The sequence below is a fragment of the Podarcis cretensis genome (genome assembly GCF_951804945.1).
Source record: "Podarcis cretensis genome assembly, chromosome: 10".
NCBI classification, from domain to species: Eukaryota; Metazoa; Chordata; class Lepidosauria; order Squamata; family Lacertidae; genus Podarcis; species Podarcis cretensis.
The window spans coordinates 58,613,394-58,630,420 of record NC_137179.1 but is presented as its reverse complement, the minus strand read 5'-3'; the positions used below and the strand labels follow the sequence as shown (position 1 = coordinate 58,630,420).

The 17,027-nt window shown below is 44.8% G+C and overlaps 1 protein-coding gene across 1 annotated transcript in view; it reads left to right on the top strand.

Annotated features, from left to right (window-relative positions):
* SLC13A1 (solute carrier family 13 member 1) overlaps positions 1-11,707 on the top strand; it is an 87,910-nt gene extending 76,203 nt beyond the window's left edge. The window contains exons 12-16 of the mRNA XM_079994230.1: positions 2,965-3,068; positions 4,535-4,644; positions 7,397-7,558; positions 8,365-8,502; positions 9,561-11,707. Coding sequence (XP_079850356.1) covers positions 2,965-3,068; positions 4,535-4,644; positions 7,397-7,558; positions 8,365-8,502; positions 9,561-9,698 — 652 coding nt within the window. The 3' untranslated portion in view covers positions 9,699-11,707. The remainder of the gene's footprint in view (positions 1-2,964; positions 3,069-4,534; positions 4,645-7,396; positions 7,559-8,364; positions 8,503-9,560) is intronic.
* Positions 11,708-17,027: the final 5,320 nt, after the last annotated feature.

Below are 17,027 nucleotides of genomic sequence, written 5' to 3'. Positions count from 1 at the left end.
CCTGTTATAAAGCAGAGCCTTTAGAGAGAAGTCCTAGTGATTTATTCTGAGAAGGGAGAAGTCACTGACTTGGTCATCTCACATAACATTTGTAGCCTACTATGGATGCGAAAAGCTCTCATGGTAAATGGGCTTTAACAAAGCAGATGCTGCTAATATGAAAAAGCAGATATTTATTATTGCAATCTGTCCATTTTTACCGTAATATATATATATATATATATATATATATATATATATATATAAACACATATATACATACACATACGATCCTTTTGACTCTCTGCCAATGTTTTCCCCAAGTCCAGTTTCATTTGTGACTAATTGTAAGCATGCATCATTCTACTTTAAAATAAACCATTTTTATAGCACAATATATCCAGCCTAACCTGATAAAATCAGAAGCACTGCTGGCATAGTCTGAAGTCTGGTCCTGAGCAGTGTTTGAGTTGGTATTCACCCAGAAAGCACATGTTTGCAGCCTTGAGATCCATTATAGATGGTGAATAAATGCAAGAGAATAAATAAAAGATGCCAAGATATAAGAAATGGACATTTCCTTTCTTTTTCTTTTATGTTGTTTAGATTTTGTTTGCATCCATATGCCTGTGGTTACATTTAACATTTTTAATTTTCCTCAAAATATCTAAATGAGCTTTCATTTTATTAGCCTTACTGTGTAAACACCATTTAAATTTTGTCTGCGAGCTAAAGTTTCGCATGGAAATGGAAAGTTCATTCAAGTGTTTGGCACATTTCCCTGTATTATTAAATCTGATTAAGAACATCACACACAAACATATCATTTGCTGATTTCATTTTTAAATGTTATTTACATTTACTCCTGTAAAGTATAGAGTTACCATAGCAACACTTGAGATGGTAAGAACCTGAACAGAATAGTTCATGTGAGGCTTGCCATGACTCCTGTTTCTTGTGGGCATTTCACATTAACTCATTAAAAACAAATGCTTCAGCTAACTTTATGTCACTGCAATAGACGCAAGATAATATCGCCAAGGCAACTATCTGTAAACAAACAATAAACGCCCTTAAAAGTTAATTTGTTTCCAAAATAGGTTTTAACTTAAATAATTGCAAATGCAGTAAATAAAGAGCCCGCTGGTAATATATCAGTGGTTCGGTGTTCGTTTTTCTCTCTTTCCAAAATAGATTTTACCTTAAATAATTGCAAATGCAGTAATGAAGAGTCCACTTGTGATATATCAGTTGTTCAGTGTTCGGACGTCGCTCCAGTAATCCGACGTTTCGTCCCCAAAAGCTTAGTCATCAAGCTTTGTAGTAAAAAATATACAGTGGTACCTCAGCTTAAGAACTTAATTCGTTCTGGAGGTCCATTCTTAACCTGAAACTGTTCTTAACCTGAGGTACCTGAGGTACCACTTTAGCTAATGGAGCCTCCTGCTGCTGCCGCTGCGCGATTTCTATTCTCATCCTGAAGCAAAGTTCTTAACCCGAGGTACTATTTCTGGGTTAGTGGAGTCTGTAACCTGAAGCATCTATAACCTGAAGCATCTGCAACCCGAGGTACCACTGTACAACAGAAGACATTATATAAATGGCTTAAAGCAGGGGTATATCTGTCCCCGTTATCATGTTTCCTTCGGGAGCAACATAGAAAGAGGACAATGTCCTTCAGTTTGTTAACCCTCTTGAAGGTTGCATTTCATCACTTCTGTCTCCTGTTGAGACTCAGATATGGAAAGGAGGAGGTTTTCAACCTCAAGCCAGCGTCAACTATAGCTATATTATGGGATGCGGGTGGCACTGTGGTCTAAACCACTGAGTCTCTTGGGCTTGCCGATCAGGGTGAGCTCCCGTTGCTCTGTCCCAGCTCCTGCCAACCTAGCAGTTTGAAAGCATGCCAGTGCAAGTAGATAAATAGGTACCGCTGTGGCAGGAAGGTAAACGGCATTTCTGTGCACTCCAGTTTTTGTCACGGTGTCCCGTTGCACCAGAAGTGGTTTAGTCATGCCGGCCACATGACCCAGAAAGCTGCCTGTGGACAAACACTAGATCCCTCAGCCTGAAAGCGAGATGAGCGCTACAACCCCATAGTCGCCTTTGACTGGACTTAACTGTCCAGGGGTCCTTTACCTTTTACCTTTACAGCTATATTACCTGCACAGGTGTTGAGTTCTTCTGGAGAGGTTATTCTCTCTGGCCCACCTAATCTGATCTCAAGGAATGCCCTTCTGAGCAACGCTACTGAGATAGGGATTCCCTACCAAGGAAGGCTGATGATGACCTTTCACCCACAGGCGACCCCTCATTTATTTATTTATTTATTTATTTATTTATTTATTTAAATAAACCTCTGGCCACTGAGGTGACTTGCTTTTCTCAGCTGTTCTGTGCTTTGGTCTCATATCTTTTGCTTTTATTGTCTATTAATTGCCTGCCTTTTTTCAGAATAAAACCTGCTATTATTTATGTTTATATGGTTTTATTGTGCTATTGCTGGGTTATTTATTGTTAGTCAAATTGAGCATTATTTGTAAATGTGGAAAACAAAAATAAATAGATTAAGCGTACTTTGGTTGAATTTAAACTACGTTCATGGTGAATTCATGCTCTGTTAATCATTGCTATTTTGAAATATAATTGCAAATTGGCATATCATTTTAAATTAATGTTTGTGTAGTTATTTTTAAAGGGAAGCTTTAATCTGCCTTTCTGCTGGATCAGTGCCACCCTACTAGACCATGGCTCAGTGCAGTTCATCAGTTCGCACTGCCAATGGCAAGGAATTATGGGGAAACATGCCCCACAATATCTGCAGGGCCAGATGTTTCCCATCCCTGCCAAATAGAAATTTAATGTGTTTACTGTCACCTCAAAATATATTTCCAAACACTGGTAATGTCTGATATTATTGCTAAAGAATCAGAATTTTCTAGTGTGATATTTGTGGACCAACTGAAACATTGGCTCTTTCCCCAGATACCCAGGATTTGCTACCGATTCAACAGCTGCCTTAATGATTGGCCTCCTCTTCTTCATCATTCCAGCAAAAACATTGTCTAGAACTTCAAATGGAGAAAACAGTTGAGTATACATCCCTGATTTTTCCTCTAGAGCACAAGTATAAAGGCTCATCCACACTCCTGCTCAACCTGTGCCTAGAAAGCATGGGTACGAGCAATTGCCCCCTGGCCTCTCTCCCTTTCCCAGGGAAAAACCTGCTCTTTGGTGATAAATTGGAACAAACTGAAAAACCGAACTGCCATTTGCTCCAATTGAACACTAAAGAGCAGTTTTCCCTGGGGGGAAGTAGAGAGACAAGAGGAAGTGTGGATATAAACCCTAAGTAAATATTATAACTGATAGCAGATTATAACATAGTGATATTTTGAGCTTCTTTTCAAAGCCATCCAGACTTCTGCTGTTGGATGGGTGGGCTTGAATCATAGAACTGTAGAGTTGGAGGGACCCTGAGGTCATCTAGTTCAACTCTCTGCAATGCAGGAATTTCAGCGGAAGCATCCATGACAGGTGGCCACCCAACCTCTTCTTAAAAACCTCTAAGGAAGGAGAGTCCACCAACTCTTATGGGAGTCAGTTCCACTCTTGAACAGCTCTTACTGTCAGAAAGTTCTTCCCAATGTTTAGTTCTTGTAACTTGAAGCCATTGGTTCGAGTCCTACCTTCCAGAGCAGGAGAAAAGAATTGGCTTCCAGAAAACAATTACAGGCAGAATCCTGATGCATCCCAGGCTCTGCGTACATTGCAGAGCAGACGTGGAGCATGTAAAAGGTAAAGGGACCCCTGACCGTTAGGTCTAGTCGCAGATGACTCTGGGGTTGTGGCACTCATCTCACTTTACTGGCCGAGGGATCCGGCGTACAGCTTCCGGGTCATGTGGCCAGCATGACTAAGCTGCTTCTGGTGAACCAGAGCAGCACATGGAGATGCCGTTTACCTTCCTGCCAGAGTGGTACCTACTTATCTACTTGCACTTCACATGCTTTCGAACTGCTAGGTTGGCAGGAGCAGGGACTGAGCAACGGGAGCTCACCCTGTTGCGGGGATTCGAACCGCTGACCTTCTGATTGGCAAGCCCAAGAGGCTCAATGGTTTAGACCACAGTGCCACCTGCATCCCATAATATAGCTGTAGTTGACACTGGCTTGAGGTCAAAAACCTCCTCTTTTCCATATCTGTGGTTTAGACCACAGTGCCACCCGCGTCCCTTTTTCTCATAAGCATGTAGAAGAGAGTTCTTCATTCATTTTCCATGATGGTTACCAATTCCAAAACAGGAAGAGCCTGCTGGATCAGGCCAATGGCCCAGCTGCTCCAGCATCCTGTTCTCACAGTGGCTGACCAGATGCCTATGGGAAGCCCAAATACAGCACTCTCCCCATACGAACCAGCTCCTGCAATGCAAAGGCATGAGAGTCAGATGACGCAGAATAGCTCTGTGTGAAACAGTAGTAGAAAGACAGTGCAATGGGCTTTCCCTCCTCAGATCTTTACAGACATTCTTTTTTTTATTATTCCCCTCCTCTAGTTGTTTTTGATTACACTCCACTGATAACTTGGAAAGAATTTCAAGCCTGCATGCCCTGGGAAATTGCCATCCTCGTTGGTGGAGGGTTTGCGCTGGCAGATGGCTGCGAGGTAATACAGATTTTTGCAACATATTCAATCAATAATAATAACAACAATATTCTTAAGCTGTAGCTGGTTTGCAAGAAAATTGCAGAGGAAGAGCTGAAAAGATGTCCAGTGTTATTCCACTAGTAATATTTATCTTCTAATGGAACAACAGTTAAGCGAGAAATTGAAGGGAATTGTTGTTCGAGAAGTTAGGGGGAATTTGGAGGGTTAGTTCCTTTGCTTGGTAAAATGTTGTCTCTGAAAACGGTTTCGTTTTGACTGTTATTATCACCATTATCATTAAACAGATTTCTAGTCCACCTTCTGGAGTGTGTTGCTGCTTGCTACAAATCCATAAAATAAAACATTAGCACGTCAAGATTTAAAACAGCTGTAAAAACAATTGGCAGCATTAAAATAAAACTGTTCTTAAATATGACCATAAAATTACCCAGGTGCGGACCAGGATTTAATATAAAAGAAAAATTATGCACAGAAGTGTGGTGTGCTAAGGCTTATTCAATGAAGTAAAGAATAGTCTCAACTGCTTTGGGCAAACAGCTTTGGCTGTTTGGAGCTTAGAGGACCATCTCCTATACCGAGGGTGACTAAGTGTCACCTTCTGGATGTTGTTGGATTCCAGCTCCCAACCAGCCCCAACTAGCCTGACTAATGCTCATGGAACTTGTAGTTCAGCAAGCATTTGGAGGGTTTGTGCCTTGGTCCTACACCATGTCATCTTCTCCTCAAGATGAGTGCGTGTAGCGTGGACTTTGTTGTGGCCTCTTGCTTGGACCATGAGCACAACACAAACTTAGCTTCATAAGCCAAGATGATGACAAGCCTCTTGCACAAACATGTAGCCCCTCTGCTCCCAGTTTACTTCTCCCTTTGTGCAACTAACCAAATAGGCCATGAAGCCATAGTCAACCATAACTATAAATGGGAACTATGGCTAATATGATTTGTGCTTATGATGTTTTCAGGGTGGTTACACACTTGCAATACCATCTGCTCCTGCAAAATGTTTTGGGGCAGTGACTGCTGCTTTTTTGCAGTAGTGCATGTCCCATAAAGGTAAAGGTAAAGGGACCCCTGTCCATTAGGTCCAGTCGTGACAGACTCTGGGGTTGCGGCGCTCATCTCGCTTTACTGGCCAAGGGAACCACCGTACAGCTTCCGGGTCATGTGGCCAGCATGACTAAGCCACTTCTGGCAAACCAGAGCAGTGCACAGAAACACTGTTTACCTTCCCACCAGAGCAGTACCTATTTGTCTACTTGCACTTTGACGTGATTTCGAACTGCTAGGTTGGCAGGAGCACAGACCGAGCAACGGGAGCTCACCCCGTCACAGGGATTCAAACTGCCGACCTTCTGATCGGAAAGTCCTAGGCTCTGTGGTTTAACACACAGCACCACCTGTGTCCCGCATGTCCCATAGTTTCCTTCTAAAATCTGTTAACTTTTATTCTTCTTCTTTGGCTATCACTCGTAGCCGAGTAAGATTGTCTTCCATTAACGTGGTCTTAACAGTTTGTCCATAAGTAACTGCGGAGGCCATTCTGGATCCGCACATCCTTCCACAGTGGGGACATAGGTTTCTGGGTGGGAGTTGATCACAGTGAGGATTTGTCCTCCATGCCTTCCTCTTAGGTCATTTCTCTCTTTCGTCCTGAGTTTGTGTTTCTTCAAAGTCCATGACGCCTTTAGTGAAGGCTGTTCTCCAGTTGGAACGCTCACAGGCCCATGTTTCCCAGTTGTCTGTGTTTATACTACATTTTTTAAGATTAGCCTTGATAGTGTATTTAAACCTCTGTTGTTGTCCACCAGCATTGTTTACCTGTAATTATTATTATTATTATTATTTTATGATTTATACTCCACCTATCTGACAGGGTTGCCTCAGCCACCCTGGGCAGCTTCAAACACATATAAAAACATAATCAAGCATTAAAAACTTCCTGATAGTTCTGTAATGCAAGAGTGCCCATCCAGATGGAAATAATGTGGTAACATTGGGAAAGCATGGCAGAACTAATAAAACAGACTCCACCATTAATGCACTATTATTCTGTCAAAGGCATGTTACAGAATACTTCTGCAAAAAACAACAACAAAAACACACACAAAAACCAATCTTTTGAACACCCGCCTCAACTCTTTTGTCAACGGTTTGTGAATTCAGACACAACAAAAAACCAAAGTTGGCACAAACTCACCAGCTTCAGCCTGTAGTTTGATATCCTGTTTGGCAGCCCCTCACAAACCAACAATAAGTTCAGACATAAGACTAAAGCATGGTTGACCATGAATGCAGCTTACTCATACCCATGGTTGTGCTACTCAGAAGCCAACCTCAATTAGTTCAATGGGACTTACTCCATAGTAAATGTGTATAGGCTTTCACCCATAGCCATTTATATCAAGGGTAGTCAGATGTTGCTGGGCTATAACTCCCATCTTCTATGCCCACTGGCCATGTTGGCTGGGGCTGATGGGAATCCAACAACAGCTGGATGGCACTATGTCGGCTAGCCCCAATTTACATCGTGAAAATGTATTATCTGCCAGAAGTTAAGCATCTTGGCATGCGTTTAATATGGAGGAAAACACACTGAGGGAGCCTGGAATCCTATTAGAGTTCAGTTACTTACAGGTATCGATCCTGTGTATTGATAGGCTAACAGATTCTGCAAATGCCGTACTTGTGAAAAAATATGTATGCATTAAATTACATTGGCGGATAACTGTGCTAACGTTCCTTTTCACAGGTCTCAAAACTCTCAGAGTGGATAGGAAGTAAATTAACTCCTTTGGGATCGCTGCCCATATGGCTGACTATCCTCATTTCATCCCTGATTGTCACCACAATAACTGAAGTAGCCAGCAATCCTGCCACTATCACAATATTTTTGCCTATCCTAGCCCCACTGGTGAGTAACCCTTCCAAGAAACTGGTTTGGTTTGCCCATTCACAATTAAAGTGGTTAAAGATAAGTAAAAAGATGAAGTTTCCACCCTTTCAAAACGTGCTCTAATTGGGTGTCTGTGTGTTTGACTTAGTGAGCTGGAAATATCGAACCAGAGAGTGGTAGTTTAGTTAATTCTAGATTAAAGAGTATGATGGTTGTGTATAGGTGTTCTATGGAAGCAAGGAAATAATAATAAAAGATGCATATTTCCTATGGATAGCCATGCATCGAATATAAAGCATCAGTAATTATGTCCCACTGCATTCAAAGAAGCATGTGTTCCAATGCACAAACAGTGATACTGCATGGATCTTTATGTGTTCAGGGTTGCGGGTTTCTTTTCTGCGTGCCTGTATTCACTTTGCCTCTATAAATCCAATTTTATTTTTAAAGACTTTAAATCCCACAGATCATAGGATCATCGTGGCTATTTTAGCTATGGGCTCTTGTAAGGTGCTCTGCTCCTCAGCCTAGTAAAGTGGAGGAATGTATGTATATAGGTTCAGGGTCCTTTAAACACTTCAGTTAACATTATGTGTTCATGCAGGGAACCTGTGGACCTGCAGATCCAGCTCCTGACAGCCCCAGAAGCCATGGCCAATGGCCAGGGGTGACGGTGGATGTTGTAGTCTAGCGCCACCTGGTTCTCCATGTCTGCTTTGTGATCGCAGCCTTTGGTTCTAGCTTGCATTTTAATTCTGACTGTGTCAGATATGTGCTTCTTTCCGTGAAGGTGAACCATGACTTTCTGTTTCCTCCTCTAACAGGCTGAAGCCATCCATGTGAACCCCCTGTATATATTGATTCCCTCCACCCTCTGCACTTCGTTCGCCTTCCTTTTGCCTGTAGCAAATCCGCCCAATGCCATTGTATTTGCATATGGTCACCTGAAAGTTATCGACATGGTAAGTCGAGGGCAAATAACACACACCATGCTGACTTCTTTTGTAGTAATAATGATAATAATAATAGCATCCTTTTCCAGCGTGCTCAGAACCCTTATTATACGCCATCTCACTTATTCTTAAGGAAGTAAGAAGAGCCCAGTAATCTTGTCTTGTCCAGTGTCTTGCTTTCCACAGACACCAACCAGGTGGCTTTAGAAAGCCCATGAGGAAGACCTGAAGACAATAGTCCTTTTCTATTTTTGCTGCCTGGAAACTAGTATTCAGGTTCTGCACAGCCATCATGACTTTCAGCCACTCATACACCCATCTGTCGTGAATTTGTCTAATGCTCTTTAAAAACCATCTAGGATGTTTACTGTATTTATTTACACATACTGTATCACCTTCCCTCTAAGCAGCTCTAGGCAGAATACATGGTTCTCCCCAGTGGCTTGCGGTCAGTGGACTAGGCTAGTCCCCTAAAAGTTCCCGGTAAATCAGAGTAGAGAAGGAGGTGCGATGCTCCAAGGGGATCCAAAAGCCCTCCTGCCCACCTTCTCAAAGCCTGTCCAGCTTTGGGAAGGAGGTGCGATGCCCACATGCAACGTCTTCTCATCACCACCACAATTGCACTTGCAAGCTGGCACCTCTGACCCTAACTGTTCCCCTACGAAAAATTTCACTGCATGCCACTGTTTCTCTCGTCCTCTTGTCACAATAACTCTGTGAGGGAGATTAGACTGAGGTTTAGGCAGCCCAAGGTCACTCAGTAAGCTGCATGGCTGGGTACAATTTAAACTCATGTCTCTGTGATAATAGTCCATCCCTCTGATCCAGGAGTGTGCAACCTTTTTGGCTCTGTGGGACATCCTCTGTATCACATCCTTGCCTCATGAGAGACCTAGTGGCTTGTCTAAAACCACCTGATGGGTTCGTGACCACTCTGAGATTTGAACCTGGAATTTTCTAGTTTGCAGATTGTAACTGTGCGAATTGTGATTTTGCAAAATTTCTTGATCAAATTGGGGCTTGCTGTTTCAATTGTTTCTCTCCTTACCCTCCCCCCTTTCTTTTAGGTAAAAGCCGGTTTGGGTATCAATATCATCGGAGTTGCTGTTGTCATGCTTGCTGTCATGACATGGGGGGTGCCCATGTTTGAACTCAATACATATCCTAGTTGGGCACCTGCTATTGCTAACAGAACTGGACTTTAAGAATGGAGTAGCAGCTTCTTTTTCTCGATCCGCCTTCCCATGCTGTGCTTCTTGTTTACTCTTCCCAAGGATCAACACATCTGCACTGAAGATGGTAAACCAAGACTCTTGCAATCTCGATACTGCAATGGCAAGCGAGTCTGTGCAAGTGTCCCATCAGTTTGGATTTCACTCATCAGGGTTGGGAAGTTTGCAATGGCGGTTACGCACATTCATTACGAATGCTGATTGGCCCCTGTTTTTAGGGTCACCAAATAATGTAGGTTTATGACTATAGGGGTGCTGGGATAAGAGCGTGGTGGGTGGGTGGACAGATAGCTGGATCAATAGATTTTAAAATGCTGGAAGGCCATTATTTTAAGCTTACGGCCAATGTGTCTTCCAGTCCCAACATGTGCACTGAAGCATTCTATGAGTGCCTTATAAGTCAGAGCTACATGATCACTTCATGTGGAGCATGTTGTGCCATACACTTGTTCCACGTAAGCCTACTTGCCCGGGGATGGTTGCTGCTGGAATCTGATAGGAAGATCTTTTCCAAGACGATCAATGAATGACTGAAATTTCAGATGATCATGCTGTGGGAAGAACTACCCATCGGCCAGAGAAGAGGCAGCTTGCATCTCTGCCTCCATACCACTCACGGCTGCTGGGTTATGTGGGTTTGGGAATCACGTGTGTGCTCATTGCAATCTATTTTAAACTATTTTAAATGAGGAAGACCTAGGTGTGGTAACTAGCATGTTCTGCACTGGAAGCTAGACACAGTACCCGGTCATGGGCATGAGATGATGAAGGAAACCATCATGATCCAATGGGGAGTTTATATATTATTATTTTAAAACCAGAAGAGCTTACCACATTGTATTGATTCTGTCTGGATTAGTTCTGCCAGAATCAATCATAGTAATAAATGTGCCAAAGTGTGAGACAATAGGATCCTTATTGCTGTATTTCTTGAGCTAAATACTAAGCACCTTTTTCTATTATTCCAGGGGTATGGGACTTCTTTTAGCTTGAGAGGCACATTCTGCTGTGGCTAACATGTCAGTTAAGGGGGGGAGGGGGCCCAAAGTGGGCACAGCAATTCATGCGACACATACCCTTGTACTGTAGACTACATTCCAGCCACACAAAAGCCAAGTAGGGTAGGGCACACATACTGTATCTATCCATCACCTGCCCAGGTATCATTTTTTAGACTGGTTCCCCTCTATTGCCTCCATAATGATGGGAAAGGGCTGTTGCTCAGAGGCAAAGGCATACATTACTCACAAAAAGTCCAAGGTCTTCCCTCAACCTCTTTAGCTAGGGTTGGAAAAGACACCTGTTTAAAACCCTGGAGAATAGAAAATATCGACTTGGTCCAACTTGGTGTAAGGTACCTTAGCAGAGATGGCTGTTCTGCATAGCATTCATATTGTAGTATGTGGGGACATGGGAAATGGGATTGCTGGACCAGATCAATCCACTGTTAATGGGGCGGGCAGCAAAGAGAAGTGTAGCTTTCAATACACGAGGGTGTTGGCATTGCAGCAGATGTGATGCTTCTCTGGTTTGAGGCTCTGCTCACCTGGATCAGAGTCAGAATCAGGTATTTTCTGCAACAAAGATGTGGTGTGTGGAATAATGCATGCATGTGAATATTTTTATTTTTATTATTTTTACTGTTATTATTATTATTATTACATCTGTGTACCTCACTGTTTGAGAAGAAGTGGTTTGAATACTGTGGACTCAAACTGTTTTTAATCTTGCAACTCTCCAGGCTAATTTGCACCAGGTAAAAGAGTTCACAAACAACAGGAGCCCTTTATCATTGTCATCTTAGGTCATATCAGAAAGTCCTGTTGCATCACTTGGGCTTTTATAATGGACCAAACTTGCAACTTGCGATGGGGAGGATTTTCACACTGTTTTGTTTGGGTATGATAGTGTTTTATGTGCCATTTTACCTTTATGAACAGAGCAAATTATAATTGACAATAAAAGTGGAAATTCAAGTGAAATGTGTTGTTACATGTCGTTAGGGTGTTGTGTATTATTATTACTATTATTGTGCATTCTTCTTCTTTATTAAATTTGTATTCTGCCCTTCATCAAAAATCACAGGGCAATTCACAACATAAAAATACACAATGGGACACAAAATGCATAATAAAAACAAGAACAAAAGCAAAAACAAACCAATAAGTATCAGTGAGTGTAACCACATAAAGAGCAGGAAACCTCCCATCCATTTGTTCTAGGGAACCACCCACTAAAAGTCTTGTTTGGAATGAGCTTCAGTTTGTGGGCTTTTGCCCAGTCTATTATTGAGGAAAAACAATGGTCCAGCACAGCCACTGCCACACCTGTAGATGTAGAAGAGAAGAAGAGTTGTGTGTTATCAGAATATTGCTGACAACGTACTCCAAAACTCCAAATAACCCCACTCAGCAGTTTCATGTAGATGTAAACAGCATAGGGGATGAAATTGAACCCTGAGGAACACCACACTGAAGGCTCTATGGAGCTGAAGAGCACTCCTCAAGCATCACCCTCCTGAAATGGCCATCCAAGTAAGACTAGAACCACAGTAACTTGGATAGCTGCTCCAGAAAGATATTGTGGTCGATGGTATCAAAAGCCACTGAAAGGTCAAGGAGAATGAACAAGGACACACTTCCTCTGTCTCTTTCCCAAGAGAGATTACCATACAGGGCAACCAAAGCAATTTCCATGCCTAAACCCCAATTGAAATGGATCTAGAAAATCAGTTTCCTGCAAGGCTGGCTGGATCTGGTCCATGTCCACACCACCATCTTGCCCAAGAAGGGGAGACTGGCAATCCATAATCAGATCATGGGTGAGAGAGGTCTTACTCTGAGTTGACCTGGCACTCAGCAACAGCAACCGCAGACCTGAGAGCTGGCTGAAAGAACAACCGCAGTTCCCCAGATTGGAAGAGGGGCTGTCACACAGCACAGTCACTACCCTTACCCAGCCTGCCCCACCCCTACCGGCACCATACCTCCCCTTGCCCAAAAGTACTGCGATCAAGGTCACCTCTGATCTCCTCTCTTCCCAGGAACATCCTACATCCATTAATGTAAAAAAACCTAAAACCCCAAATTTAAAAGCACACAAGTTTAAAGCAGTTGAAAAACAATTTGAAGAAGAAGAAGAGTTTGGATTTGATATCCCGCTTTATCACTACCCTAAGGAATCTCAAAGCAGCTAACAATCTCCTTTCCCTTCCTCCCTCACAACAAACACTCTGTGAGGTGAGTGGGGCTGAGAGACTTCAGAGAAGTGTGACCAGCCCAAGGTCACCCAGCAGCTGCATGTGGAGGAGCGGGGAATCGAACCCGGTTCCCCAGATTACGAGTCCACTGCTCCTAACCACTACACCACACTGGCTCTCATTTGAAACATTTTAAATTAAAACAGGGCAATTAAAACAGCAACCCCCCAACAATAATGCCCTGTCAATCAATACCCCAACGCAAGAGCCTGTTCAGCCACCTAAACTTTTTGCAGCTGGAGTCATGGCTAGGGGTGCCAACGTGAATAAAATATTGTAGGGGGATAGGTAATTGATCACATGACACAGTGCAGACACACAATTTGAATGAGAATGCCCATCAACTTTGTGGCCCCCTCAAATGTAATATTGTGGGAACTGATGCCCCCACAGCCCCTATGGTTAGGGCTCCACATTCCCAGGCCAGGTGGAAAGAGCCTGCAAAGCAGACAGCAGATCCTCAAAGACCCACAGTGGGATGGCATAATGCCAACTGTTATTTTTTTTCCTCCTGCAAATTATTCAGCTGTATGTTTATTATTGTTGTTGTTTGTCTAGATAGTTCCTGGCAGTGAAAAATATAAGCACATCTCTCATCGCTTGAGTCATCACCCTAATGAAATCGTTATCTCAACAGGCAATCCCAGTGAGCAGAATTTTAAACAAATAACTGCTGATTATTATTATTATTATTATTATTATTATTATTATTAAATGAGATTTGTCTGGCAGGGGAATATAGTGTCCCCAGCTGACATACTGTCTTGCAAGATATACAATATATTTTCAGTGTTCCATCACATGAAGATATTTCCACATACATGGGCAACCGGGTATTTTACTTCCCTGAAACAAATGCAGTAAAAAGTGGATAATGTCCATCAGCTCACACCCTTAATGAGAATTTCAACACGTATTGCTTTTAAGCAGCTTGTGAAAGATGGAGTCATTTGTATGGTGGATTTCTCATTTAGGTTTACTATCTGACTAATTTGGAGGCTTCTTTCAATCCAGCTGATGAACTATTAACATGCCCCAGAAGATCAGAGACATACTTAAATATATCCATAAATGATACATTTGTTAATGTTTCCCTCGGTCTCTGACTGTTATGTACTGGGTTGAATAGGATCCAAACTGCAGCAGTCTGATTGGCCCTAGAACAATAGGATCCAAAAGGCAGCAGCCTGATTGGTCCTAGAACAATAGGATTCAGAATGCAGCAGTCTGATTGGTCCTAGAACAATGCAGCAGTATGATTGGTTGGCAGGAACTACCCAATCATGCTCCAGATAGAAGTGAATCCACAACCTGATTGGCTTACAGTAGAATTCCGGAATTAGCCAATCATGTGCAGCCCATTGTGTAAATAATGTATATAAAGCAGATACCTTGAGGGGACTTTCATTCATTCCTCCTCACCACTATGAGCTGAATAAAGAGCATGAAATCACTTTGCGACTCTGAGTATATTTCACTGGCGACGAAGGTGGGATCCCGCTGAGCTGACTGCCACACATAGCACCGCAGCACCGCCACCTGCCGCATCGCTGCCTCGCACCGTGTATCCAGGCTTCAGCTCCGGGACACAAGGAACTCAGAATGGCAACCAACAGCAGCTTTTCGCCGTTCAACCCAGCATCTGGAGACTGGGAAGCATACGCCTCCCGTTTCACCTTCCTCCTAGAAGCCAAAGGGGTCACCGATGAAGAAGACGCCAAGAAGAGGGCAATATTCTTCAGCGTCTGCGGAGAGGAGACGTTTGAAATCGCCCGGGCTCTCCTTGCGCCTGAAGACGTCGCTACTGTTCCATACAAAACAATAATGGAACAGCTGAAGGGGCACTTTTCGCCGCAGCCCTCAGTGGTGGCTCGTCGAAATGCCTTCTACGCAAAGCGGCAAGCCCCTGGGGAAACCATAACTGGGTTTGTGACCTCTCTCCGCCAAGCCGCCCGGTTCTGCAACTTCTCAGAACTGGAGAACATGCTTCGTGACCGCCTCGTCGGTGGCCTGAGGGATGAGAAGCTGCAACGACGCCTCTACGCTAAGAAGGACCTAACGTTCCAGGTCGCTCTGGAGGAGGCCCTGGCAACGGAAGCTGCCGAGAGGTCGACGCAAGAGGCACGGCCGAGCCAGCCATCCCAACCAAGGGTCCACCATGAAGACCTCACCGACGACTCAGGATCCAACAGGGAGGAGGTGCACCGAGTACAGCAGCGCACTCAAGCAGCCCACATACCACAGCTGCCTCGACGAGAAGGAGGGAACTGCGCAAGCTGCGGAGAAAGTCACGAGAGGAGGACCTGCCGTTTCCGCAACGCAGAGTGCAGGCAGTGCAGAAAATCGGGACACATCGCCCGGGTGTGTCGGGCTCGGCTCACCCGACGCCAGGCATCAGATGACCAATCCAAGAGCCCCAGGTCCCGGGGCCCAATGCACCAAGGCAACTCGACTGAGCTCACGGACTTCCAGGTATACCAGTTGCCCCACCCCAACGTAGAGAAAATTTATGTTGACGTACAGATAGAGGGGGCCCCATGCCGCATGGAGCTTGACACGGGTTCAACTCTATCCATAATCTCGGCAAGGACCTTAAGGAAACTCTGTCCTACTGGGGGTCCCAAACTCAGGCCGGCCCCATTCACCCTCCGGGACTTCCAGAAACGTAAGGTCCCCACAATGGGGGTGGGGACCTTCAGGGTGCAATACCGAGGGCGGACGCGGCAACTGGAATTGCTGGTGGTCAAGGGCCCCTACATTAGCTTACTGGGATTGGCATGGTTTGGACCACTGGGGCTAGCCGTCACCGGGGTGAACCACACTAGCTTACAAGTGGACGTGGACGCCATATGCAAGGAATTTCCGGGGGTTTTTGATGGGAAATTGGGACAGTATACGGGCCCCCCCATTGCTCTACAGCTTGACCCCACAGTACGACCGGTCAGGCTCAAGGCCCGCCGGGTCCCGTTCGCCCTGAAACCCCGTATAGACGAGGAATTGGACCGGCTTGTGGAGCAAGGAGTGCTGGAGCCGGTGCCTAATGCCCCCTGGGAAACCCCAATTGTCACACCCGTCAAGCCTAATGGTTCGGTCCGCATCTGCGCAGACTACAAATGTACCATAAACAAGGCCCTTACGGCCCATGCATACCCAGTGCCAGTGGTCAGCCATGTTCTTGCCACCCTGGCTGGGTCGAAAATTTTTGGCAAGCTGGATTTGGCCCAAGCATATCAACAGCTGCCAGTAGATGAGGCCACAGCAGAGGCACAGACGATTGTGACGCACAGAGGAGCATTCAGGGTAAAGCGGCTGCAATTCGGTATCAGCGTGGCACCAGGCATATTCCAGAATCTAATGGACTCTCTACTTAAAGGGATTCCTGGCGTCACCCCCTTCTTCGATGATGTGTTGATTGCCGGGCCCACACCAGAGGAGTTTGAGGACCGCCTCCGCACCGTTCTGCACCGTTTCCAGACGGCGGGTCTCAAGGTGAAGCGGGAAAAATGTCTACTAGGAGTGCCTCAGGTGGACTTTCTGGGATTTATGGTGGACGCAGAAGGGGTCCACCCGACTGGGGACAAGGTACGGGCCATTTGTGATGCCCCAGCACCCAAGAACAAGACTGAACTTCAGGCCTTCTTGGGACTATTGAACTTTTACCATTCCTTCCTTCCCCACAAGGCGGCGGTAGCGGAGCCCCTACACAGACTCCTGGACAAGCGGGCCCCTTGGGTGTGGGGCCAGCGCCAGGAGGCCGCATTCCAGGCAGTCAAGGACTTGCTTGTCTCAAACTCGGTCTTGGCACACTTCGACGAGAGGCTGCCGGTGGTGCTAGCATGCGACGCCTCGCCCTATGGAATTGGCGCTGTCCTGGGACACCAACTCCCGGATGGAAGAGAGGTACCAGTGGCATACTTTTCCCAGACACTCAACGCAACCGAGCGGAACTACTCGCAAATCGACAAGGAGGGTCTGGCAATCGTGAAGGGAGTAAAAAAATTCCATGATTTCTTGTACGGGCGGCCCTTCACCGTGGTGACTGA